The sequence below is a fragment of the Scomber scombrus genome, chromosome 7, assembly GCF_963691925.1.
Source record: "Scomber scombrus chromosome 7, fScoSco1.1, whole genome shotgun sequence".
NCBI classification, from domain to species: domain Eukaryota; kingdom Metazoa; phylum Chordata; class Actinopteri; order Scombriformes; family Scombridae; genus Scomber; species Scomber scombrus.
Window position 1 is genome coordinate 531,287 of NC_084976.1, and position 26,264 is coordinate 557,550.

General features: G+C 39.4%; 2 protein-coding genes across 4 annotated transcripts; one reads left to right on the forward strand and one right to left on the reverse strand.

The window, feature by feature from the left end:
• Positions 1 to 1,291: 1,291 nt before the first annotated feature.
• tcaim (T cell activation inhibitor, mitochondrial) lies at positions 1,292 to 11,079 on the forward strand. 2 transcript variants are annotated; one of them, XM_062423021.1, is made up of 11 exons: positions 1,292 to 1,318; positions 2,928 to 3,055; positions 4,284 to 4,416; positions 4,710 to 4,860; positions 4,940 to 5,195; positions 5,669 to 5,791; positions 6,779 to 6,876; positions 7,780 to 7,871; positions 7,955 to 8,187; positions 8,278 to 8,409; positions 9,500 to 11,079. In XM_062423021.1, the coding sequence occupies exons 2-11, from the start codon at positions 3,021 to 3,023 to the stop codon at positions 9,723 to 9,725; spliced, it is 1,479 nt and encodes a 492-aa protein (XP_062279005.1). In that variant the 5' UTR covers positions 1,292 to 1,318; positions 2,928 to 3,020; the 3' UTR covers positions 9,726 to 11,079. The 2 variants fall into 2 exon arrangements, with proteins under 2 accessions (XP_062279005.1, XP_062279006.1); XM_062423022.1 differs by having other exon boundaries at positions 1,292 to 1,313.
• Positions 11,080 to 13,851: 2,772 nt separating this feature from the next.
• Positions 13,852 to 25,921, reverse strand: cnot10 (CCR4-NOT transcription complex, subunit 10). Of its 2 annotated transcripts, none has more exons than XM_062422237.1 (19): positions 25,741 to 25,921; positions 24,201 to 24,292; positions 22,753 to 22,914; positions 22,486 to 22,636; positions 21,472 to 21,608; positions 20,311 to 20,394; positions 20,143 to 20,226; positions 19,127 to 19,244; positions 18,811 to 18,960; positions 17,807 to 18,009; positions 16,942 to 17,063; positions 16,497 to 16,676; positions 15,725 to 15,805; positions 15,502 to 15,615; positions 15,263 to 15,393; positions 15,117 to 15,149; positions 14,851 to 14,978; positions 14,644 to 14,719; positions 13,852 to 14,313 (listed from the first exon to the last, which is right to left on the reverse strand). In XM_062422237.1, exons 1-19 carry the CDS (start codon positions 25,754 to 25,756, stop codon positions 14,153 to 14,155), a joined length of 2,223 nt encoding a protein of 740 aa, XP_062278221.1. In that variant the 5' UTR covers positions 25,757 to 25,921; the 3' UTR covers positions 13,852 to 14,152. The 2 variants fall into 2 exon arrangements, with proteins under 2 accessions (XP_062278221.1, XP_062278220.1); XM_062422236.1 differs by having other exon boundaries at positions 21,472 to 21,611.
• Positions 25,922 to 26,264: the final 343 nt, after the last annotated feature.

The window sequence follows — 26,264 nt, forward strand, 5'->3', positions numbered from 1 at the left end:
TATTTGATTTTCAGTGTCTATTTCTTTAACAATGTGTTTGACTGTAGAAGGAACATGGTCAGGCAGCGTATCAGATTTTTATGAAAATACTGGTTACATCCATTGATGCAACCCAGTGTCCAGCAAGTGTAAGCACTATTTATTCATAAAAATCTGATTATGTACAGGAAAATAAACATGAACTAAAATGTGGGATAAATGTAATCCACTTTTGCAACGCAACCAAATGGTTTTTAACACATTTTACATAATTGGCCCCAACTTATTTAGAAAAAAACGGTTGTTTTTAGGATATGTCCTGCTAAATATTGACAAAATGCAATAAAATTAAAATGAATCCACTTTTTTTTTTCATTTTATATTTTAAAATTAAAGTAATTGGTTTTATACATGCACTTAAATACGCTGTAGATGATTCAAATATTTAATATTTATAATTCTTTGTGGTTACACCATGGGACACTTTCAGGAGCCTTACTTTTGGTTAACCTTTATTTGTCACTGACTCTTATATCTCTTACACAGTTCTTTCTTTATTGATATGAGCCCACTCAAATTAACCAGCGGTTACCTTAGAGTTACAAGGTTTAAAAAAAACAGGATAAAAACAAGGTGAGGTTGGAAAATAAGTCTACCATGGAAATAGAAACAAGCTCTCAGAACACTGATTTTTAAAGACATTTAAAACAGGAGAAATGTTTAAAAAAACAACAACAACCTCTGAGCTTATTGAAATGCTCTGATTAATAATTCATTTACTAGCCTAACTATAACCAACATTACCATATCAATAACCAGTTAATGTTAAAGGAGTTCTTTGCAGAGCAGAAGTTGGCAAAACTCATTCTTGTGCAACAGTAAACAGACAGCATGTATATGTAAAAGAATATTTTTACAACGACAACAAAGCAAGAAATCTTAGCTAAAATGTACTAAAAGAGTAAAAGCACACAATATGGAATCTAACTGTCTAACAAAGTGTACATATACTGATGTGGATGCATCTTCCTTATGTTAGGCACAGATCCATTTTTGTATTTTTTCAGATCTGCAACTTTTCTACCTATCATGCAGATGTCACCTCAGTATCTTGGAGGCTGCATGCTGTGGAATCAGTGTTAGGAGATATTTGGCCATTTAACAGTGATAATGGTTAGAACAGTAAACAGTCCAGCTCTAACTATTGCTTCTCCTCATTGCTGGTGTATTGAGTCATACAGGTCTGCTGGTGGCGGACAATTGCGGCTCATCTGCTAAAGAAGAGCTAGAAGAAGAAGAAGAAGAAGAACCAACACAGACTTGACACAGACCGGGTAAGGTGAGGTCAGAGCCTTACAGTTAGTTGTCACTGGTCTCTTTAATAACCACCACTATGTGTGACTTACTCTAGCTGTAATAGTTCAGTTAGACAATAACAGCTCACAGCCAAAAAGCTTCTAATGCTACGACTTAGTATGCTAGCGAGAGAAGCTAACTGGAGCCATGTTGTGTTGCTGTCACTGAGTAGAAATCACAGCAAACAAAGCAGAAGAGCTAACTAACCTGCTTTTTGTTTGTTTACTAGATAAACTGTGGTTGTTATTATATTATATTATTTGATGGTCTGGTGGTGTGTTGGTCTTAGCTGTCATCTATGAAAGGATTTACTATGCTAACGAAGCACTTTACAAGAATAGCTGCTTTATCCCGTACTTTACAATGTGTCAAACACATTACTCATAAACTTTGTTAACATTGATTTCCCGTTGTGTTGTTAGAGCTTATGTAGGCCTGTACCACCAAGTGTTCTTTGTTAGCCTGCTATCTCTAGGCATCATGAAGCTGGCTCACTTTTAACCGGGATAAATCACCATGGTAACTTCATTTATGCTGAACAGTCAGAGGATCTGATCACAACCTGCTAGCCCCCTTCACTGACCAATCAGATCATCTTTCCTACAGGATCCCAACAAAAGTCCTGAAGTAAAAAGAGCAATATACATTTAATAGAATCATTTTACATTTGCTGGCTTTTCTTTCCTCTCTGGTTTTAATAGAGAGCTAACAAGTGACAACTGACACCAACACATGATGACCAGTGAAGCTGTGTTTCAACTGTGAGAAGTTTCTTTCATATTTAAAAGGACTGCTGCCAGTGACCATGATGTTATTCTGTGATTCCATCACTGAATCACACAATATCATTAGGTGACTTTGTGATGATATTGGTAATAAAAACGAAACGCTCTGTTGTCTTTTATTAGAATAGAATCCACACACTGTGATGAGCTCTCATCATTATAAATGCAACATTTGGGTCAGATAGATCTCATCGGGTATTAACTAGCTTCCCTCTCTGCTGCTTTGACTGCAGAAGCGGTCTGCCATTACTTTAACTTTTTTATGAGCATCACATGTCCCTGAAAGCTTATCATCTGACAAAAAAGCAGGAAATACATATACAAAGACCTAGACACTAAAGCAATGTATAATCATTCACACACTTACTTTAAGCTGTAGCCATTAATATTACAGTTATTTCTCATGTTCTCTGTTGTCCAACTGTGCTGTTGTCATAATCAAAATTTGCTGCAAGTGTCACGTTTCATTTCACATCATATTACAATCCTTAATGGTTCTGATGATGTTGTTTGTAATGAACAATCTCACCTCTTTCACATCAACACACTCTTAGCTTGAAAACCCAGAGATGACTGAGCTAGTTGATAACATGCTTCCTGATACTGGTCATCCATGATGTTAGTCTCAGTGAGGCCAGCCAACCCAAAGAGAGTCAGACTAAGCTGGACCTGCTTCATGGTACCGGCCTTTGGTTATAGTGACTCCTCCTGCTTTACTTAAAAGCCCTCAATATAGTTCATTTGAATTGGCTGTAAGCTATGTGTATGTTTTCCAGACTACTGAAAGCTTTACTCTCCTGATGACAGATGCTGTGTGATGTCTTTTGATATGGAGACTGTTGATGGATTGGCTGCACAGCTCATGATTTAAAGCTCATCTGTTGACAAATAGCATCAGCAATGTCTGTCAACTGCCTCCTGCGTTGCACCATCAGGTAACACTCTTTTAGGATGTATGACAGGACTGTGCATGGTCTTATTGTAGCAGTATTGTATCAGTTTCCGAACAGTTGAAGTTCATGTGAATTTGGTCAACACCACAGGTCTATTCCACAAAGTAGGTTTAAAAAACTCTGAGAAGAACCCTGAGTTTTTGGTTTCAGAACAGCTGATCGCACATGTGAAAAAACTCCAATGGAACGCCAATACTGCTATTCACCATGGCAACAGGTAGCCTCAATAAAAGGCAGAGCCTCCATTTCAATTCCAATTCTTGCTTTGGACACAGCGTGTTGTACAGATTCCTCTTCACTCACCCTCTTAGCTGGTAATGTTTTTCTTGATTTTTGATAGTGAAGTAAATTTGGACATTGTGTAGTAAATTTGAACATTGCCACTCAAATGCTGTTAAAAACATTCAGCCAATTTTTAAAATGCATGTATTTTTTAAATCTTAAAGTCTGCAGCTGCATCACAATGCTCCCTCACAAATATTAACATAAAAAAAAACAACTATGATAGGAATATTCCACCATGAGAAATATAAGATGATTATTCATTGATCATATGTGTCTAAAGCATTGCACAGAGTCACAGTGTGTACATTAAAAAAAATCATTGCAGGAACTACTCCTGACAAAACATGACTAAACACAGTCCTTGAGTATATAGCTTACAGCCAACCAGGATTTAGATTTTAAAATGAAACGTTGTGTGTGACGGCTGCTTCAGACTGTGTAGGAAGACACAGAACCAGAGTTAAAGGCAGGTATATGTATGACTGACTGTTCACTGGTGTGACTGTGGGATTGTTTGTCATGTGACTTTGGTCTTGTTTGCCTTGAGGCAGTATTTGGAGGCAGTTCTGCCAGCACCACTGAACACAGTCTTAATCACCATCTTCTCTAATAATCAAAAATAGTTGAAGGAGTTTATGTATTGAACAGTGCTGAAATGATTGACAGAAAATGAATGTACAATTGTAATAATGTATTCTTCATTTGAAGTAACATATCAACTATAATGTAACATTTGTAGTTTACAGCCTCTTCAGTGTGAGGATCTCAATCATACCACTAATAATTCACAGTTTCACAGTCTATTATAGGTTGAAAAACAAGCAATCAATTTATCAATGAATTATTAGTTGTAGCCCTTGTTAGACATAGGTGTAATATATCCTCTATGATTATACCACTAATAGTTCATGTCTCTTTCTTTTAGACTGGAGCGGACACATGTGGCCACACATTTAGTGCAGCAGAGAACTCTGTCAGGAGCAGACGCTGTCAATGCACTCAGACCGTTTTACTTTGCAGTCCATCCTGACTTTTTTGGTCAATATCCCAGGGAACGGGTACGTCTCTCTCTTTCTTTCTTTTTTAGCAATTCAAAAAAACAATTGTTATGTTGTCAGTCAAACAAGTCTGAGGTAATTGAATGGTGACTGTTAACTTAGACTTGTGGTTAGACTGACATGAGGTGTGAGGTTGTGTTCAGTAGCAGCAGGCCCTCATCAACACACATGCAGTGTTTTGCTAGAGAGCTTCTGTTGGTGAATGCACCTTTAATCATCACCATGCAAGGATTTTGTGGAAGAGGCACCCCCATGGCATCGTGTGTGGAACATTTGATGCTGTGCTTTTGCAGGAGGTGAATGAAAATTCATTAAAGAGACTAAACGGCTATTTGGAAAACCTACAAAAGCGGGGGTCAGGCTCAGTTCAACCAACAAAGCTCACCTTTTATGTGAGGGAAACAAAGGACAGCAATGATGTGCCTCCAGACCTCCTCACCTCAGGTACAGTTTCTGATAATATTGCGCATAATATATTTACAAGGTCTGTTTAGATATCTGAAACCTCGCCTCTGGTTTTCAGGGTTTCGTTCAGTGAGTTTCATTCTGCACACTAACGATGTTCTGAGCACGGTGATGAACGTGTTGAAGTCCTGCAGCCTACCCGTGGAGCACATGAAGGGACTTAAAACAAGCACAGAGGCATCCAAACAATCAGCTGAGGCAGGCGTTCCATTCTACAGACCCATCAAATGGAACAAGAGTTACTACACCTTCACCGGTTTCAGAGACCCTGAACAGGAGCTGCAGCAGAGCAAGACAGTAGAGCCTACACTCAAGTTAGTAACCAGGCCCTCAGCTCTGTATCACAACACAATTATAACTCAATTCTGACTGAACATCAGTGCTTTTTACTACAGACCCAAATGTTATACATTATAAAAAACAGTTCAGCACATAACTACCCTCTACAACCACAAACTGTTGCTTTTCCTTTTACTTTAGTACACAGATTAAACAAACAAGACAGAATATGTTCACCAGTGAGAATGAAAGAAGCTGGCAGGTGATGATTTTTTTGATAATAAGAAGTATTCAGATGTAGTAAGCAGTAAGACCTACTATACCATTAGTCAATAGCAAATCCCTGGATTCCAGACAAATATCATTTGATTCATATTGAATCAAAGTCAACTTTAGCATAAGAGGGAGTGACAATTGACTAACTTTAAAGAGTGCAATCTTTAAATATAAAGAACATTTTGAAGTGATTTCATGTCTGAGAAGTTTCATGCTGTCTTTTCTTTGTCAGCTTGTGGCTGAGAAACAACGAGCCTGAGGCAGGGAAGAAGCACACTGCTAGTCTCCCTCGCAGAGAAGAGCTACACAGACTGAAGAAAGAACTAAGCCTCACATTTGACCTGGCTGATATCAGGTGCACTCACCACTACTGTGTCCCCCCAACAATAGTAGAAACACACTTTCAAATGCTGCTTTCACTCTTCAGATCAGTGAAAGAGTTGCACCTGATCAGAGAGTTGTAAAATAATAAGCTCCAAATTACATTGTTTACAAGAAACATATGAGAGACAAGTAAAAAACAAAAATAAAAAGCAATAAAGGTCAGTAGAAACATTTTATTGTAGCTTCTAACAAACAGAGAGATTGTTTACAATACTTAATGATGATTTTAGCCAAAGCTGATTTTGTCTCCAGAGTGACAGCTGACCGTGTGGATGATTTTACATTCTGTCTCCATCCTTCATTAGAAAAATAATCCACATGCTGTTAATTGGCTCTTTTTGCTTCGCTTTACTTAACAGAAACAGTCTTTTCTTTTCTTTCTTTCTTTATTTAACAGAAAAAAGAAACATATGAGAGGTGTGATTTTTTTGATATAGTGCACACTTTCCCAGGTTGTAGTTTGTGTGTTTAACTTTACCCTCTGTGGTACCTGCTTGTCTCCTTCTGCTAGCCTTTCATCAGGCTCCCCATGAGGGACTTATCGTGCCTCATAGAAAATAAAGCCCTGGTTGGCACGCTTTCTGTTTCTACCCTCAGTACAGAACACACATCAGCTACCTGATTGCCTTGCTCCCTGCAAAATAATCCCATCTTGTCATTTCTAACCTCTTGGCTCTTTTCGGAAGGGAGTGAGCAGTCAGAAGTCACTAACGATTCAAATGACAGATTTCATTTACACAGTAAATGTGTTCAGTTCTTGTGGGCAATAGGATTGGTACACATGTTGGTGGACAGTGTGGATCATGGCACACATTTGTGGATTGCTTTCTGTGGGTTACAACTATTAAAGTCCAGTAGAAACTTCCATAACTGGTGAGATTGAATTCAGTGATGTGCATGAACCAATACAAATGTCAGTATGTGTTAACATGATGATGACATCAGTTCTGTTGTACAGGTGGCAGCGCAGCTGGGGAGTGGCTCACAGGTGCTGTCAGCTTCAGAGTCTGAGCCGACTGTCTCAGCAGAACCCCGAGGCCCTGATCAACCTGCAAGGTGAAAAGTCTCAATAAGTACAGCTGAGAACAATCAGTCTTTCTGTCTGGACCAGTTCAAAGCATGTGATGAAAGGACTAGTTCTGCAGGTCCTGCTTTTATTCAATCTGTACACCTCATTGTGTGTTAGGTTCATCCAATCAAGAGCGAAAGAACACATCTGTCTGTAAATATGGTCACAAGGGATTAATATTAACCACTTCACTCCTCTTGAGATCTGAAGAATTTAAAGATTCATGTTTTGTTTCAGTGTGACCTCCTGGGATGCTTCCTATGTCAGAAGTTTTTGTTTGTTTCCTTCATGCTCCTGGAGAGCTACTGTACTGCATGTATCTGGTATCTCTCCACTCTAACACACCGATTGTAATAGTTAACTTGTTAACAAGCCTGTTGACGGGCTTCAGCTGCTTGATAACAAGCTAATAATTAGAATCAGGTGTGTTACAGTGGAGAGATAACTAGAACACGCAGGGCGGTAGCTCTCTAGGACCTTTCATCACATTCATTCCTACATAGTGTCTCTATATAGGAAAGCATGTGCAGTTCTATTAAAAGTTGTGCAGCACACAAATCTCCTTTTTTCTTGGTGACTTGTAATGAAATCCATGTTTGACTTGGCTTATGTAACTGTATCTTTAAAGAAGACTTTCTGATTCAAACTTTTACTCTCTAATGTCAACTAAAATGTACCCAGGTGATTAGTTTTCCCAGATTTTAATTGATTTTCTTGTTTTGTTTTTATTTTATTTTAAAATGATTTTAGCTCCCTCCTGAACCATTGACCACTTTCCTGTACTGTTTTTACTTATTGCGTGTTTCTATTCAAGACCAGTAGACAGACTTATGAAGATGTGTAAATTTGGTGAACTTCCCCTTAAAACTGTTCCTCTACCTTACCTCCAGGACACACTGTTGTGTTTGCAGACCAGTCAGGGATGAATTCCTCTGGACACGTCATGCTGGGGACTATGGATGTTCATCATCAGTGGACCAAAGTAATGCAACTGCAGTTCTCTTGCTGATAGGTTTCTGTGCTTCCTATTTGTTTCATGACCTCCTCTGCCTGTCTGTCTCCCAGCTGTTTGACCAGCTTCCCAGCTATCGCAGTCTGCAGCAGCAGACAGAGTGGCTAAAGGAGAGGATCAGCCTCCTCCTTGGTGGGACTCAGGTAGTCCACACAGAGAGGCTGGGATCAGTCCAGCCCATCGCTGAACATTACAGTACCCTCAACACCTTCCACAAGAATCTGCTGTCTCGACGGCTTTTTCTGCACCCCAGGAGCCTGCAGGGCCTTACAATGATGTTGGAGAAGTATGCTGTCGCATATCATCAACACCTCAAACACATGACTCTTTGCTGTCTGCTGAGGATGACATGATTTCTTGTTTGTGTCAATCATAGTGACCGCTCATCCCCCAGTCTTCATGAGATGGGTCACTTCATTATCCCCACCAACTGTGACCCTCCCAAGCTGCAGGCCTTCCTCCAGGGCCACGCCAACAAAGCCAGAGAATGCACCCATCTCAAAAACCAGTGAGTCACAAACTACTTTGATCTTTCTTGGGTTGAGTAAATGTAATTACACATTTTATGTGACTTTGCATTGCTGAGGTCTATTTCCCATCTTAGGTTATAATAATTCTAATAACTTTATTTATATAGCACCTTTCAAAACAAAGTTACAAAGTGCCTTACAGTAAAAAAAAGAAAGATAAATAAATAAAAGATCCAAAACAAAGATATCGACAATATACAATAAATTAAATAACACAAAAAATATCAACAGTTAAGAAAAAGGTATATGATAAAAGTGAGTCTTAAGAAGAGATTTAAAAGATGACACTGAGTTAGCCTGCCTGATATCTCCATGCAAGGAGTTCCACAGCTGAGGGGCCCGAACAGCAAAGGCCCGGTCACCTCTAGTAAGTCGAAATTTTGGAACCATTAGTTAGGGCCCTGCTGGAGGATCTCAGGCAGCCATCAGGCTCATAAAGAGTTAGCAGTTCACAAATATAAGCAGGAGCCTGACCATTCAATGCTTTAAAAACCTACAGTAAAATATTAAAATCAATTGTAAAACTCACAGGTAACCAGTGAAGGGCAGCAAGGATTGGTGTAATGTGCTTATTTCTCTTAGTACCTGTTAAAAGCATGGCTGCAGCTTTTGTACCAACTGCAGTCTGTGGATGTTTGGCCTGCTGATGGCAGAATAAAGCACACTGCAGTAATCAAGTAACCATAAGTGTTGTTAAGAAGTTTGCTAATGGTCAGATGAGTTTGGAACTTTCTTCCCGGTACACATTCTATAAGTTCCAGAAGATGACTACCAGTATAATCATACGTATATGATATATGACTGTCTGGGCAAGCGTTTCCTTATTTTTCTTACACCATTTAGTATTCACTGCTTTCACTTAGATTCACAACTAAATGCCTCATTACTGGATTTTCAAACAGCGTCAGTGTTTTGTGATGGAATAGGGAGAGAGTGCAAAAGAGGCCATTGTTGGTGTCCCCATAAATGATTGCTCAGATTCTCCTTTTGTCTGCATTATGTGTAACATAGTATAGCATAATAAACCGCAGCTCATATTGGTTGACTCATACTTCTTTGTGTGTCTAGGCTGGAGGCGGAGGAGGAGGCTGTGATCAAGCTGTGTCTCCACAGTCTGTCTTTGAGGAGTCTGTCCAAGGAGCCCAGTGTCAGCTCCAGCCAAATGATCCTGTGCTGTAAAAGGCTGGTTGAGCAGCGCTTGCCACTCATGCAGGGCCTCCACATCTGTATTTCTCACTTCTACTCAGTCATGCAGGATGGGGACCTGTGTGTCCCCTGGGACTGGAAGAGCTGAGCCCAAGAGTTTGAATTATGAATTTTTAGCACTTTAATGTTGAGGCAGAATTTAGACATGTTTAACAGGTTCATTTGTTATATATCATGAAAGATGCCAAAGAAGATTAAAATGGATGCACAGCAGAGAACAGTGGTTCCCAAACTGGGGGTCAGAATAATCATCCATAAGAAAGAGAACACAAAGAAAAAACATTTCTGCTGTAAGAAAATCGTGTTGGTTTTTTTTCTCTGATTTTTCCTCAACCATTTGCTTTATCTTGTGAAATACAGGAGACTTTGACTTCCTCAGGAATCAGACGTGAAAATCTGAGAACCAAATAGTGTTTGTTTGAACTGCACACATGGAACCTTTGGTGAGGGATGTGAAAATACATTGCTGGGCTGTGAAGGGCCCAATAACCAAAAAAAAGGGGGCTTGGAACCAGTGGCAGAGGTGCAATATGACTGAAGCTTTATGATTTGACATATGCATGGTTTGAGGAAGTCAGTATTAGTTGCTGTGGGGAGTGCACTGAGAAATAATCTAATGATGCTTCTGTTATTAGCACAATCTGTGAGCTCATTGTAAACTAAAACAAGTTCAATTCAATACACAGGGTTAGAAGCTGATTGACAGACTAATACTAGACAGCAGTGCAGTGAGTATGCTTCCAATGAACTGGTTAGTTCAGCCACATCTAAAGATATAATAAAGATATGTTATGAATGGCCACCGTAGAAGGCAGGGTTAAAAACCCTCACAGCACAGGTTCAATCTCACCTCAAATATTTTAAAAGTGATAGAAGTAGTTGTGTGAAGACTAAAGAAAGAGGGCTTGAGAGACAAGTTCAAACCTGGCCTACTTTCTTTCCTCCACACACCTGATCAGTCATAGCAGAGAGTGGCTGTGGTTTTCTGTTTCACACTTTACAAAAACATTTCTGATCAGAGCAGTGTGACGATCCAACAGGTACTTTATTTGAGGCATACTGGTGCCCTTAAGTTCTCTCTCTTGCTACTGTAGTAGTTTAAAATCATCAGGAAGTCAAACTAGTATGTATTTATATATTAATATAACTAGCTGAATAGCTGGTCTGAAACGAACTGAGGCAAGACGCATGACTTCACCAGACAATTAGGAACAGTAAGACTTTCCTAACCAGGACTGTGTGATCCAGCACGTGGACTTTATCTGTTGGTTGCTTCACTGGAGGGAGCTGTTTCATACACAACTGTATTTAACATGTCTGATATTGTAGTAAAGACACATCCTCTTACTGTGACACACACGTCTGAAACACTGGTACTGTTACACTGTGGAGGTGGAGTACTCTAGATTTGAACTATTTTTGTAAATGTTCTTATCTAATAAAACTAATTTCAGACTGAACTGTGGATTTATTGTTGATTAAGCAGATTCCCTGATTCTGACACACTTTCTTCACACTGGACGTTTGATCCACAGATTTTGAAAATACTGACTGTAACCTGGGTGAACGTTTGGATTTGGGCCCCCCCCTTCAGTCCCAAATTTCTTTGCATTGAATTGAATTGACTATATTATCCACCTTAGTGGAAATGTTTCTTCAGCTTCCTCCAATACATTAAAAATACAAACAATTCACTCCATATCATGAAGACATTACAAACAAATATACAACACACATACACACACACACACACACACACACACACACACACACACACACACATACAACGGACTATTGTGCAAAGGGGCAGGAAAACAGCAGCATCTATTGTAATAAGTTAAAATCTTTTAAAAATAACAATAATAGAATAATAAATAAACACTAGTGAGTATTTATCACTACTACAAAGTGCACTCACTTTACATTCAGTGCCTGTATGGCATAAGGGATAAAGGACCTTATACATGTTCCAGCTCGCCCTCAGGGCCCTGAATCAACGGCCTGATGGGAGTAACTCAAACTCTACATTTAGTGGGTGAGAAACATCTCCAGATATCTGTCTGGCCTTCCTGAGTACCGCTGTGTTAAATATATCGCAGAGCTGTTTTTGTGACTGGCCAATCACCTTCCCTGCAATATGGACAATTCTGGAAAGCTTGTTTCTGTGTTTCATACTAAAGTTACCATACCAAGCAACAATATTAAACTGTAAAATGCTTTCAACCAGGCCCCTGTATGCCATCTCTAGTATGTGTTGACTAACACCTAAGCTCTTCTGTTTCCTGATTAAAAACAGTCGCTGGTTGGCTCTTTTATTATCTTTCATTAAAACTTAGAGTCTGATCGATTATTGTGCCCAAGTACTTAAAATGTTCTACTGCCTCCACAGGCTGGTTGTTAAGAACTACTGGGGCAATGTTGTTAGTTTCCTTTGGTTTTGTTTCTATTATAAATTCTTTTGTTTTAGCCACTGACAAATTGAATACCATCCAGGAACACAATTAATTAAAAAACAAAACAAAATACAGAGTAAGCACTAACATCGCTTATCATAACTATATCAGTAATACACATGGTAAGTATGGTTATTACTGCTATATCAAAATGATTGTAATGCCCAGGATAAGTACTACTGCTAGTAAGTAGTAACACCTTATTGGACAAGCATATTCATCATCATCATCATATAGATATCATTCATATGTCATAATACATGTACCATACCTGGCAAGTATTGCCATTTACCTACCACCACCATCACAACATCATTTATCAAATAATATGACATACACTGCAGGCCTCTTAAGTCTCTTAAGTCTTGATAATAACATCTTACTAACTAAATATCTCTCACCTGTTGTTCAATTGGCTATTTTGGTCATTTCTGTCAACCATTTGTTAAAAGGGATGATTAGATGTTTTGTTTTTTAGTGTCCGCGCACAATCCTACAACCTGGGTTGTAGGGCTTTGTAGTAACTAACATTATATATTATATTTTTGCTATAAATTCTTAGTCATTTGGCATTGATGCAGTATAATACAGTATGAGTGTGCCCCTGCTCCTTTTACATCCAGAATATCCAAATCCTCCATCTTAAAGGGTGTCAGTAACCCCTATGAAGTGCAGACTGTGTAAACTAGGACCCAGCAATTTCCTTCAACATTTCATCAGTCATCTTCCCTTCTAGATCTTCCTTCTAAGCTCTATTGAAGCTATTTTTTTCAATGGGTGAGAATGTCTCATAGGGTTATACAATTTAGAAGCCTTACCCTTAGTTTCTTTGAAATATATCCTGTACCACTGTTGAAGGTGTATGGGAGAGTTTTCTTCGTGTAGACATTATACAACTGATCAATTGAAGATATTCATCATCATCAGTTCAAATGACATAAAGTTGTCATCCTGAAAAACATATTCAATGAAGATGATTATTTCATCTCAGCCCATGTCTTCCAATATATTTTTTTGCCCACCTTCAATAGTTTGTAATGCCAAAGTGATGACTTTTTAGTGAAGGAAGGCTTTGACCGTGTGACTTGGTGTGATCCCTTGCAAATGCTAACAGTGTGTTCCTAAATAGGATTTCTCCCCATTTGTAATATGAAAGGTTCTGTAAGTTCCCTTCAAATCGAGACTCATCTTGGAGCTTCATCTTCTGCAGTATATATTTTTGACAGTTGAAGAGAGAAAGCATAGTAGTACCAGTCTACTCTTGGTAGACTGAGACCCCTATCCTCATTAGCAGCACATAATATTATTCTGTTAAAATGTCTTTTGTCCCCCCACAGAAAAAATATAGCCTTATTGAACATTGTTAGCAGTAGGGAAGGGAACTCAAAGGTAAGATCTTCCTGTTCATACTGACCATTAGAAGACCCCTTCATAATGCACTTATAATGGAAGTGAAGAGCCCTTGTCTGCTCTGCGTTTGTTGTGATAATAATGTAGAGTATCACATTATATATTATTATACCTTTAATTCTCATCAGATTTGCATTGATCTCATATATGGGTTAGGGTTAGAAATCCTCATAGCGACGGATAACTTTAATCCCTGGTTATATTAAAGAGGATCAGTATTTACTTTCTGTACTTTATTCAGATATTAAGACAGTGAGTTCTAGTCCTTATAAAACAGCACATTGTAATTACATCACTAGTAGTAGTTAATGTAAGTGATGAATGCAGCTTTCAGTGTCCTTTGCAAAAAAATTAAATGTGGATCCACACACATCATACAGTAAATAAAATTTATTTTCATAGTTCAGACAACACACAGATTCCTCAGTCAAATGGAAATAAAAAGGTCAGAGTGATCCCAGCTGGTGTCAGTCCATGGACACTTCTCTCCTCAGTCAGCAGACAGGCCTGCATTTAATACGGCTCATGATGCTGAGGGAAAGCAGCTTTATAAATAAAGGCTCCTCTGAGGTGTGTGTGTGCGTGTGTGTGTATGTTGTTGTGTGTAGTTTGCGTGGCATAGAGTTGGTTGGGCAGAGGTGTGTGTAGAAGCTCATTTGCGTTGCACTTGTGTGAAGGATGAGGGTAGCTGGATGGGCTGGGCAGACTGGAATGGCTGGACGGGTTTCTTTCTTGAGTCTGGGGAGACCCTCTGGACCGCAGTGGGCAGCAGCTGGTTCCGTTTGATGATCTGCAGAGCCAGCTGGGTGTTTCCTGAGGACACACAGCACACACTCACATACTAAACAATGCAAATGCTATGAGCTTTTTGAACCCTGATGATACCAGTGTCATTATGAGTCCCAGTATGGATTTATCAAAGTGACCCCTTGTTGATAACACTTTTTTTTATTTAAATAAGCCAAACTACTCAGATATATCAGTGTGCAATCAGTGCTGTGCATGAACGTATCATTCCTTCCCTCTGATCAGTTTTTTTCTAACAACTCTCCACTGTTTGTTGTGCAATAAAAAGGCAAAATCTCTCTTTCTACACAGTAGTTACATCAAATAGAGAAACAGAGAGTGTGTGGGAAAGCTGACCGTTCTGTAGCTCCAAGTAGACTCCCAGTAGGATGGCTTCAGGGGGAATCTCCTTGGTGTTTACCATAGACGCAGCCTAATGAAAACAACACAGCTAGTCAAGCAGACTTACTATTTTAAAATTCTGTCTGTACAGAAAGTACTAATTGAGACATTTAATGTGCACTTCCAGGACCTGCTGACGTCATAAGAAGTTACCATAGTTACCTGATGCAGGCACTTTCGGGCCTTGTCATACTCGCTCCTCAAACAGTATGCGCTGCCCAGGTTGAAGAGCATCATGGCCCGAGCTGATGTCACACTGCTGGGGTAACACAGGGGGGTCTGCTTCCCTGCTACACACACACACACAAAAAGGGAAGTATGTATTTATTATATGCTGAGATGTAATTTATCTGATTGACTTTTTGGTCTATTTAAACTGAATAATGCATAATTGCCCATTGGATAAAAATCATACAAAGTCCACTTACAGGACTCGACAGGCTCATCTCCTTTATCAGACCCTGTGGACAAAAACAACACAAGCATTATTATTAAATGGAGCCATACTGACTAGGATGACTCAGTGCTTTGACATGCTTTTTCCTTGTTTTGTTGATGTGTGAAATCAGCAGACCTTGGTCTTGCTCGCTGGTCAACACCCCCATTGACACATCGCTGACATTCTCCGGGTTGAGGTGAGCAATAGCATCAGAGATCCTGTCCAATGAGATGAGGGCTTCAGCAGCATAGAGGTGACCCAGGAACCTGAACACGCAGCAGAGAGAGGAAGTAGAAAGAGGCACTGATCAATCAATACTTTAAATGATGTGTGGTTGCAGAAAGGAACAGCGTGTAGACCTTCTCAGCACTTACTTGAGGGATCCTGAAACCTTGGTTTGATGGAGCAGTTTCTCAGCATGGGTTAGAGCCATCAGGTTGTCTCCCAGTGCTAACGCCACATAGGCACTACAGGCCAGGATGGAGCACCTATACATCAATAAATGACATTACTGATCAACTGTACAGCTTTCTGGCTCCTGCAGGACATCTAAAATTCTGAGTGATGGAGATGAAGGACATGAAATGGAAACATTACCTGAGGTTTTCTACCTCCTGTTTTCTGAGAGGAGACGATGGAGCTGCAGACAAGAACTTATCTGTCTCCTGACCTTTCCCACTACAAAACACAGAACACATTCATCAGAGCTCAATCTGAGCTGGATCATATCAACCAAACAATACACACATTAACTCAGTCATCTCTGCTCCTAACAGTTGTTCAGATGGTTTCATGTCCGATGAGGAGCGGTGGTGTGAAATATCACCAACACAATATGTCAACAAGTTACTGGCTCAAATAATTTAATGTTTCACTAGAAATCTTTTATCATTATTTATCTATTAATTTATTCATGTATTTACACAAGAACGTTGTCAGCCATGGCTCTTTGCATGAAATATAATTCAATTGCAGTTGTTCACATTGTATGATGAAAAATCTCATGTATTGTATTATATTATATTATATTATATTATATTATATTATGCTCTAGTTGCATTGCATATCTTAGGAAAATGAACTTGGGAAACACTTGCAAAAATGGGATTTTTCATTATACATTGTGAACAACTGCAAATGAATATACTTCATGTATGGATTGCCATGACATGTTTTGTTTGCAGTCCAAACCACATGTAAGTGGCATGAAGGTAAAAGGTGACATCACAACTCCAAACACCACTATCTGTTCTGATAGATAACAAATAAGTGAGGTGTGTGTGTGTGTGTGTGTGTGTGTGTGTGTGTGTGTGTGTGTGTGTGTGTGTGTGTGTGTGTGTGTGTGTGTGTGTGTGTGTGTCTGTCTGACCTGCAGGCGTCACTGTTCTCGCTGCCGCTCTCTGTGCTTCCTGATTGGCTGGAGCTCTTGGAGCCGTTTTCTGTCTTCATGTCCTGCTGCTGGTGTTCAGGCAGTAGCAGCAGAGCATTCCTCAGGCAGATGGCTGCAAACTCCATACTGGCTACTGGGATAGCTGCTGACTGGCCTTCACTGTACAAACACACACATTCAGTATAGTCACTGGGCCCAATTCTAATCATAGATTTATAAGCATTATTATTACAAAGAAGACATCAGTCATGTAATATAGTTAAACTAATTGACTCAAACAGTAGGGAAAACATTTCTAAATGTTCAGAAAATGTAGCTTTAGTCAATCAATTTAAATGCATTCTGTGATGTTTTAGATATTTGGATGTGCAATGTTTCCTAGAATTCAGGACCAGGATGGAGCAGTGTGTGAGTGGACACTGACCTGTAGATGGTATTCTGGGTAGACTGTGATGCCAGGACAATCTTGCGATGGTAGCCCTGCCCGACAATAGACTGAACTATACCTTTTTTACAAGGTAAACCTTTGCTCTCCTGCTCTGAACCCTGGAAAAACACACACAAAGACAGCAGCTCATCTAGTAAATCCATTCAAACAGGAACCATAAATGCCACTAGGAAGATCCACTGTGCTTTCTCCATTATTTAATGTCCGTGAATAATAACTGAAGCAGAAACATTATCCAAATCTGATATTACTCTAGTTAAGGTGAAATAACCAATCAATCAATCTTCATTTAAACAGTGCCAAATCACAACAGAAGTTATCTCAAGGCACTTTTCACATAGAGTGCCTTGAGTAACCCATCCTCATTGATTCTGAACCCACTATTTTTTTGAGAAGCAAAAAAAACTAATTTGTGCCCTCAATTTAATAAATTGTGCGATGGATTGAACTATTTTGCCTGTTGCCCTCCTGTAGAGGACACCAAACACATTCAGTCAGTTGGAAGTTTGAAGAGAGCAACAAAGAAAAGAAGGTGGTCATGTTCTTTGACTTATAGTGCATCCACCTGTTTCAATTAAGTGTCCCAGAATACTGAAGCTGAGTTCTATGAACCGGATTTTATCCACAGAAGCATAAAACCTTATTAAATCCAAGTCATCAACATTGAGGGTGATTTCTGTTAAACTGACAGCACAAATTAGTTTTTTCCCTCCAGGGCACCAAAATGAGCAGTACAAATAAGGAATGACAGGAAAAATCATTCAAATCTGAATGCTAAAAAATCCCTGAACAAGCAATGAGTACAGTTAAACTGTAAATGTTGATGTGATAGAAGTCTTACCCCTTTGTTAGCAGAGATGCAACACTCTGCCAGCCGTAGCCACAGTCGAGGGTTGGAGTGGTAGACCTGCACCGCCTCCATCAGACACTCAAATGCTGCCAGAGGCCTGCCAATGTGCAGCAGCTGAATGCCACAGTTATACAGCAGCTCATAGCGCTTGTTGGCTAGTAGAGCACACATAGGGATACCTGTGAACTTCTTAGCTGGACGATAAAAGGAACAAAAGAGGAAAGGGACTTGTTACTATTTGTAGACACAGACACACAAAATCTGTCCTCAATTTCTCAGCTCTAGGTGAGTGTTTGTGTCTTTTTTTTGACAAGTTAAATGAAAAGATAAAAACAATAGAGTGTTGACACCACCAAAAGACACTAAGTGCATTCATATTCTTTGTGCCATGATAAAAGCTAATTCTCTCCACAGAAATAGAATGAAGGTGAATTAACTTCTATTAATGGCGCTCAAAGTATTAAACAAACATTTTTTATATTCATCAGTCAATGGTTTTCATGAATTATTTCTTTGGTAGAAAGTTCCAGTGAAAATGAGGAGCACATAGTGTTTCTGCAAAGATACTCTGTCTGCTGTTTTTCTTAAATGCCACAAATTTAATTTGACAGTCGTCCATTTTATTGGTGTGGAGGCAGAAATCTCAGCCAGGACTAATGCATGGAGCAACACCACCAGGGAAAAGTGTTCAAGCACGTAACACAAAAGTCTGGTCCACTGTATGTTTGTTTTTTGGGGGTGAAGTGACCCTTTAAACACTTCCATTGGTGACCAGATGTAATCATGAAAGAAAATTAATTTGATGAAAATTCTGGAAAAAGAAAGACTATATTGAAGATATGCAGTCAATTGTAACCACTGTTCATCCAGGCTGAATACAGCTGCTATTCTATGAAGGAGCTCACTGCAGACTCTACATCCACCTCTCAAGCCTGCAGGAGATGAATTGGATAGTGTCACCTGAAAGCCAGGAGACAGTGCTGGCTGTGACTCACATTGCCCGTTGCTGCCGTCTCCCAGCTGTGCACATGTGTGGTCGTTCTCTTGCAGTGCCTTCTTGAAGTAGAAAATGCCTAGGTTATGTTTCCCCATTGCAAAGTGAATGCAGCCCAGATTGTTCCAGAACATACAGCGAACACATTCACCTGAATGAGACAGGACAATCCATTATGAAGCAGCATTGATCCAATAATGACACATAAACAGTCTGAACCAGGACAGGTCAAACTGTCGGTAAACTAGCCTTACAGCCTTTTAATAGCAGGCGTATCACAGGAGGCCATCGGCTGTGAGAGGTATAGTAGTTGTTACCTGTCTTGATGGGTCCAGGATGCTCTGCAATGTTGGAGCTGTTCAGCAGCTTCACTGCTTTCCGGTAGTTTCCTCTCAGGTACTCAAAGTTACTCTTAAGGAAGAGTGAGGGTGCAGACTGATGGAAGGGGACAGGAAACAGATCAGAGTATGTACTTTCACATGCTGTGACACCAACACATAATATCAGTGTTATTTCTGAGAGAGAATTCTTTATCGCCCTTGTCTCTTGGATTATGACAATGTGCAGCAGCACATGAGATAAAAGCCTAGTTACAAAAACATAGGTATTGTCTCCAGAAAGGCATGTCATGTAGGTTTGTTAGCTGACAATGAATAGTCAGTGTTAAAGTAAAGAAGGATCAAATGGTTGGTTTATCATTTTAATACATGATTGTGGATGTAAGATCACTGCTTTGCCCTGTAACTGTGTGCTCTTTGATTATATTAAGAGGCCCACTCCAACTCTCTTTGGCCTGTGTCCAAATGAACTTGGAGTTTTGGGATGAGCCAACATGGGTAAGATGGTCAATCTAAAAGGTCATATATGGCTCTGGGCCCTTAGTTTCCAGTGTCTTGGGCGTGTATGACTCTAGTGTCTTGTGGCTATTTGTGAAAAGAAACTATATTGGACCTCTTTCCTCTGCTGCCCACTCCAGTCTGTGTAATTTAGGGGTAACATTTGATTAATCCTCATCATTCTGTACCCATGTGAAGCAGCTCACCAGATACTTTTTTCCCCACCAAAGAAATAAAAAATAAACTAAGACCTGCATTTTCGACAGCTGAACTATAGATGTTAATACAGGCCTTCATCACTTCTCACATCAACTACTATAACACAGTACACAGTTTTCCTCTCTCAGTATCCTGTTCTTCTCTTCATTGGCTTCTCAGAATCACCTGGCAGAAAATCTGCATGGCTGAGGCAGCTGCATTCCACTGGAAATAATGGCCTAACTTTTAAAAGTTGAGTTAAGTTCCACAATGATGCAGCGGCAAACAATGAGACTCACATTTCCTGCTGTGTTCATCACTGACTTGATCTCCCTTTTACAGGCTTTGGAGGACTTCATCTGGATGTAGGCTCTCACTTTGTACTGTACATGAAACAACAGTGATGGTTAGTGGCTGACACAGGCAGACACACCGTGGATACTGATATCCATGAACTAAACTCTTACCTGGTGCATCTTTGATTTAGCTGCTTCAATCAATGCTGTGAACTCTGCTCGCTGGTTTGCTCCATCTTTGTTTGAGCTATTGTTCTGGAATCCAACACAGAGTTAATAAACAGTAAACTTCATGATTGGATTCATTTCTTTATACACTAAATCAATTAATAACTAAATTGTATTCTTTCTGCCACAGCTCAGGTATGTCATTAATTTAGTAAGATAATGGAATAAAACTATTTACTCTTTGAGTTTGGCTAAACTGGCACATTTATAGAAATGTACATTAATGTCCTGTCCCTGTAACTTTAAACTGTGTGTATAAAGTAATCAATGGTCAATCAATAAAAAGCAGTCCCTGTTGAAAGGGAGGTCTGTGGACTATCCAGTAGGCTTGGGCGGAATCTATGTTTTCATACTTTCATATCTTCCTGACATTTCACTGGGGTGGGTATGTGATATGCAATTAGCCGCCTTAAACTTTAAAAGTTTTAAATCTTTATGGCGCTGGGAATAATGAATAGACAGGAAATAAGATTCCTGTTGGAGGTCCTGATGAAACATCAGTGGGCTGATTACAGATGATGTGTGGCTGGTGGCAGACTGGCACATGAATAAAATCATGCTTTTGTAGCCAGAAAAATTCATCTGAATATAAAAGTTACATGTGGTAATATTTTCATAATTCCAGACCACTCACAGAAGCTCAGACTCACCTCTGATGGCACATGCTGTGCACTACAATACATCATCCCAATATAGCATCTCCATATTACTTTAATGGAAAGAGTATTTTTATTTTATTTTGGTATTTTGAAAATCCCACCTTTGGGATTTCTACTTAACCTGGTATATGTAATACCTTGATACCGCCAGAGAACCTGCTGTTGAGGATATAACAGTCTTTGGAACTTTCAGATCAGATCTTTTTTTTCATTTTATGTATGCTTTCCTGATTGTTTCTTTATCGGAAGTTATGTGTTAGTTTAGGTAGGTTTCGTCTGGTATCTGGGTTAAATTAGGGAGGTGTTTACATCCTGTGACCCCGACTGCTACAACAGTAGTAGGACTTGCTGTGTTGGCTAAAATGTGACTAATTGACAGGAATAACATACAGAACTATGAAAATGAGAGCACTTTTTAATGACTACTGTGGTTGAAGTGGGGTACCTCTCCTTTGCTGTTCTTGTTGCTTCCCTGCACAGACAGTTTGTCCAGCACAGCCAGCAGATGAAGAGCTTTCTCTGCCTGGAAGGTGAGCAAGTAGAGATCCACCAGCAGGAAACACACGGCCTGAGCAAACTTCTCTTCTAGGACAAATAACACAATGACTCGACGCCAAACTGTGGCTGCACATCACATAAACATCTGAAATATCAATGACTGTAAAACTGGAATATTGTGGAGCTGTCTTATCCTATGAAGAGACAGAATGACATACAGCCCAACATTTTTCAATTAGAGCAGTAACAATTATTTTCATTTTTTCAAAACTGTGTAAAATGTCCAACATCTGAGAGTCTAAGATTATGTCTCCAAATGTCTGTGTTCAATCTAACCAACAGTCCAACATCCAAAGATATTCAGTTTACCATCATGTATGAGAGGAAAACTACATATCCTCACATCTCCAACTGCAACCAGAACATCTCTCTATAGATAGACAGGAATCAATCTGTCTATCTGTCTGCATGTATGTATATGTGTATGTTTGTTTGTTCTGAACAGGCCCATTTTGAACGGGTGCTCCTAAATAAAAAATGACAAACAATAATTTGATGATCTAAATAGATGCTGAATAATTTTGCCAATCAACTAATCGCTTCATTGACTAATTGTTGCAGCTCTGTTTTCAATAATTATTGATTTGACTCAGTAAGTCAAAGCTCACCAACTTTTTACTTTCAAACCACAAATCAAGTTAAGTTTTAAGGATGTACAGTCTCCAGACCAAGAAGTCCAAGTCAATTTAGGTCTCTGTCTACAATTCTGACTATTCATTCATTCATTATTAAAGATGTGATAGCACTGGGGCTGTGATCATCATTTCCGATTAACTGATTAATCATCTATAAGAGATCAAAAGTAACAAACATGTTTGAGATGATTTAAAGTGACATCACCTCATTCATTATCATTTCAACAGTAGACTTTAGTAAAGCCATGCAAAGAAGCACAACATACCAAATGGTTCCAGAAACTGGTAGAGCTTCTCTCCAATGGAGATGGCTTCAGAGTACTGACGCATATGATAGTGGATGATGGCTTGATTATAATACAGCAAACAATTTTCAACATCATCCAACCCGTCAACGTCTTCTGATGATGTGTGAACCTGAGGGAACAAAGCCAGGATGACTGATGAACTCAGGTCAAAGCAGAGAGTGTGCATTCGTTCCGAGCTTTCACTAAAAACTGATGGAAAAACATGAGCCACTTTTCAGCAGTTACCTGGTTCTTCATTGCCATCAGAGTCTGCTTCAGGTTCCCTGTGGTAGTCTGACCGCTTTTGTAAAACTCGACAACAGATTTATTCATGGCGATCTTGTAGTCCTCTTTGTTCAGCTCCTGCAGGGCTTCAAGGTGTTTGAGAGAGTCGTCGTACTTCCCCGTCTGTGAGGAACACAGCACACACATGTTCATGTTAGTAGCTGCTTCAGTCTATCAGTCACACACACACACACACACACACACACACACACACACACACACACACACACACACACACACACACACACACACACACACACACACACACACACACACACACACACACACACACACACACACACAGTGAATGAACATGTCAACAGTACATTTTTCTCATTGTCAACAAATCTAATGACAAGACCCAAACCAGCTCTGTGTTATTCTGTCTCATTACTTTCTGACTTCCCTAAACCGTGTGAGTGAGTGAGTGAGTGAGTGAGTGAGTGAGTGAGTGAGTGAGTGAGAGAGTGAGTGAGAGAGAGAGAGACTGAGTCAAAATAAACTACAGTGTGTGTGTTGATGGGGATGAAGGAAGATGTTACCTAGTGCAACAGTGAGGCTCACTGGTGTGTTTTTAATAATAACTGAACTCTCTCTGTCACAGAGTAGCAGCTATAGTTACATCAGTCTTTGATAAACACATACACTACCTGCAAGTAGATGGGTTCATTACTGGTTTGGCTCTGCATTAGATTTGTTGATAATTAGAAAAATATAAAAGACATTAATATGTCAAAGTTGCGTTAGCACTTCTACTTCATATTGAACCAGAAAATGGCCTATTATTATTGCAGTCATATTCAACTGATTGCTTTGGCTGATATGATCAGCTATATTCTGTGACAATATATTCATTTGTCAACCAAGATTTTACTACACAGTTTATATGTTGGTAGCTCCCCCTTTAATATCTCTGGATGTATTAGCTTATTATGAATGAAGTTGGAAATAAATGAGCAAGACTTCTGAATGGCAACACTGTATTTGAATATAGTTTCATGACTCAGGTATTGCTGGATTAGTCAAAAACAGACATTCCTGTCTGGTTATTGAATCTACAAACAGTTTTTAAATAACTTTCCATAAAATGTACTTGATTGTGATTTGTATTCTCATCACATATGAACGCACGTAATACATTAGGTGGATTTTATCCATATTGCCCACTCCAAGCCAAAAACAGCTATGAGCACCATAAGAACAAATTAAATACGTACTCCTGACTCAAGACTTTTTAAAATTGAGACGGTATGATTGTCTCACAACCAAGCATATTCTATGCTTAGTGCTCAACTGTGCACACATGGGGCCCAACAGCGTTGATGTATGTAAAGGTAATACTGCCAAGAACAGCCAAATTTATTGCACTAGCTTTCTGAGTTTATTAGAAAAGAAATGAGATCACTTACTGAAAACGCTTCATATGCACTGGCTGCCATTTCTTTCTCTTGGTCTGACATTCCAGGGGAGGATGAGCTGTCATGCTTTGTCTCGTTTTGTTCTGATCAAAATGAAAAGAAGAGAAAAAGTGTCAGTCGTACATAACATTGGTCTCACATATTCAACACATATTTGAACTTTTATGGGTATGGGTATGAATATGTATGTGGTCATGCGCTCCAGAGAACACATCACACCTGTCCTCCGTGAACTTCACTGGCTTCCAATCAAACACAGAATCAACTTTAAAATCCTCCTCACCACCTACAAGGCCCTCAACAACTTAGCCCCCCCCCCCTACCTTGCTGACCTCCTTCATCACCACGCCCCCTCCCGATCCCTCAGGTCCGTCTCTGCCAACCTGCTACAAGTCCCCCGGACTAAGCGCCGGACATGGGGTGATCGGGCCTTCTCAGTTGCTGCCCCCACCCTATGGAATTCACTCCCCCCTCACATCAAAATCTCCCCAACCCTCTCCTCTTTCAAATCTGCACTAAAAACACACCTTTTCTTACTAGCCTTCAACTCCTAGCTCCCACTGTACTCTTCATGTTTTAACCTTTGTTTTTGTCTTTTTTTGTTTGTTTTTTAACCTTTTATACTTAATAAAGATTTGTTTACATAGTTTTAATAGGGAAATAGAGAAATTGTAAAGCGTCTTTGAGCACCATATAAAGCGCTATATAAATGTGATTTATTATTATTATTATTATGGGTATGGGTGAGATGTGTGTGTACTAGTGTTATGTGTATATTTGATATTTTATGCTGCACTAGACTGCTCAAACAGAGTTTCATTGTATACTTGTAATGACAATAAAGATCTATCTATCTATGGCTTTGCAGTTGGAGCATAATTAGTGTTGAAGAGGACAACTTCACTCAAAAAGTGGACATTTTTGGCCTCGGGCATACAGTGATCATTCCAATATAGCATCTTCGTTGCTCATATGTGTGACACCTGCATTTAATTCAGGATGCATTTAACCCATCGTAAACCAACTGGTATGAGTAACGTTAACTTTTTAATGGAAGAACTGGTTCACCTTGTCCGGTTAACTTAACGCTAGTCTTTACTTCTAGCAGTGGAATAGTGAGTGGAGAAAGAATTCTGTCTGCAGGGTGAACACATGCGTGCCATATTCACCATAAGCAACCTGCGTTTACGCTGCAGATCTAGCTGCATATTTCTGTTATTTATATTTTATAAGCAAGCAAAACAACAATAAGAAATGTGTGAATGAAGTTTGCCTGAACGTGTCCTCACACAGCACGCAGCTTGGCTAGGCTAACGGTAAAAGCCGTTGTGAAGGTTCACATGAACAGTTAGGCTTCAGAGCACTGCGTTACCTAAACGGCCAGATGAGCCATTTCCTACCAAGTACATTTCTAATTATAGTTTTCATACAGTGCATGGAAGTGCACATCTTGAATGGGTTGAAGCTAAATTGAAGCTAGCTCAGATTGACCCTAACTAGCTACACAGCTAGCGTCAGCTAACACACTCACCTGTACTGTCTGCCATTGTAGGGATCTTTTCGAGGACAGTTACAAGTCCTATATTTGCTCTTAATGTTGGCTCAATCGTGCTTTCCGTTGACCAGTGGGGGAAATGTTTAAATGACAGATAGAATTAAATCTCCAGTGTTTCACACAGAAGATTGGCTAGTCAATCTGTCTGTTCCGCTCTAAACACAATCTTCTTTGCGGTTTAGTGACACATTGTAACCAGTAGGTTGTGATACAACAGCGCTCCTGCTGGACTGGAGCTCAAACATGCTTCATTGCTGTGTAGATTGTAATTCTGTCTGATTTGGATTTAATGTATTTACAAAAAAAATATCAAAAACTCGAATGAATTTATTTTTGTTATTCCTGCACTTACGTTTTTCCATTTTTATCCATATAATAATTTTCTTAGAGGTAATTTTTCATAAAATCTATGATTTGTGTAGCTTGTTTGGAAAAGAGGCATCATGTCAGTTCAAGATAAACTCTTCATGAAAAAGTCTTTACCACAACTGTTCGTGTAA

Coding starts and splice junctions, on each gene's coding strand:
- cnot10 (XM_062422236.1), bottom strand. Junction 17,064..17,806: donor GCATCTCTGCTAACAAAGGG/GTAAGACTTCTA, acceptor GTGTTTTTCCAG/GGTTCAGAGCAGGAGAGCAA. Junction 15,150..15,262: donor GACCAGCGAGCAAGACCAAG/GTCTGCTGATTT, acceptor TTTTGTCCACAG/GGTCTGATAAAGGAGATGAG.
- tcaim (XM_062423021.1), top strand. CDS start 3,021: ATGTCTGTCAACTGCCTCCTGCGTTGCACCATCAG. Junction 6,877..7,779: donor GGCCCTGATCAACCTGCAAG/GTGAAAAGTCTC, acceptor CCTTACCTCCAG/GACACACTGTTGTGTTTGCA. Junction 7,872..7,954: donor TTCATCATCAGTGGACCAAA/GTAATGCAACTG, acceptor TCTGTCTCCCAG/CTGTTTGACCAGCTTCCCAG.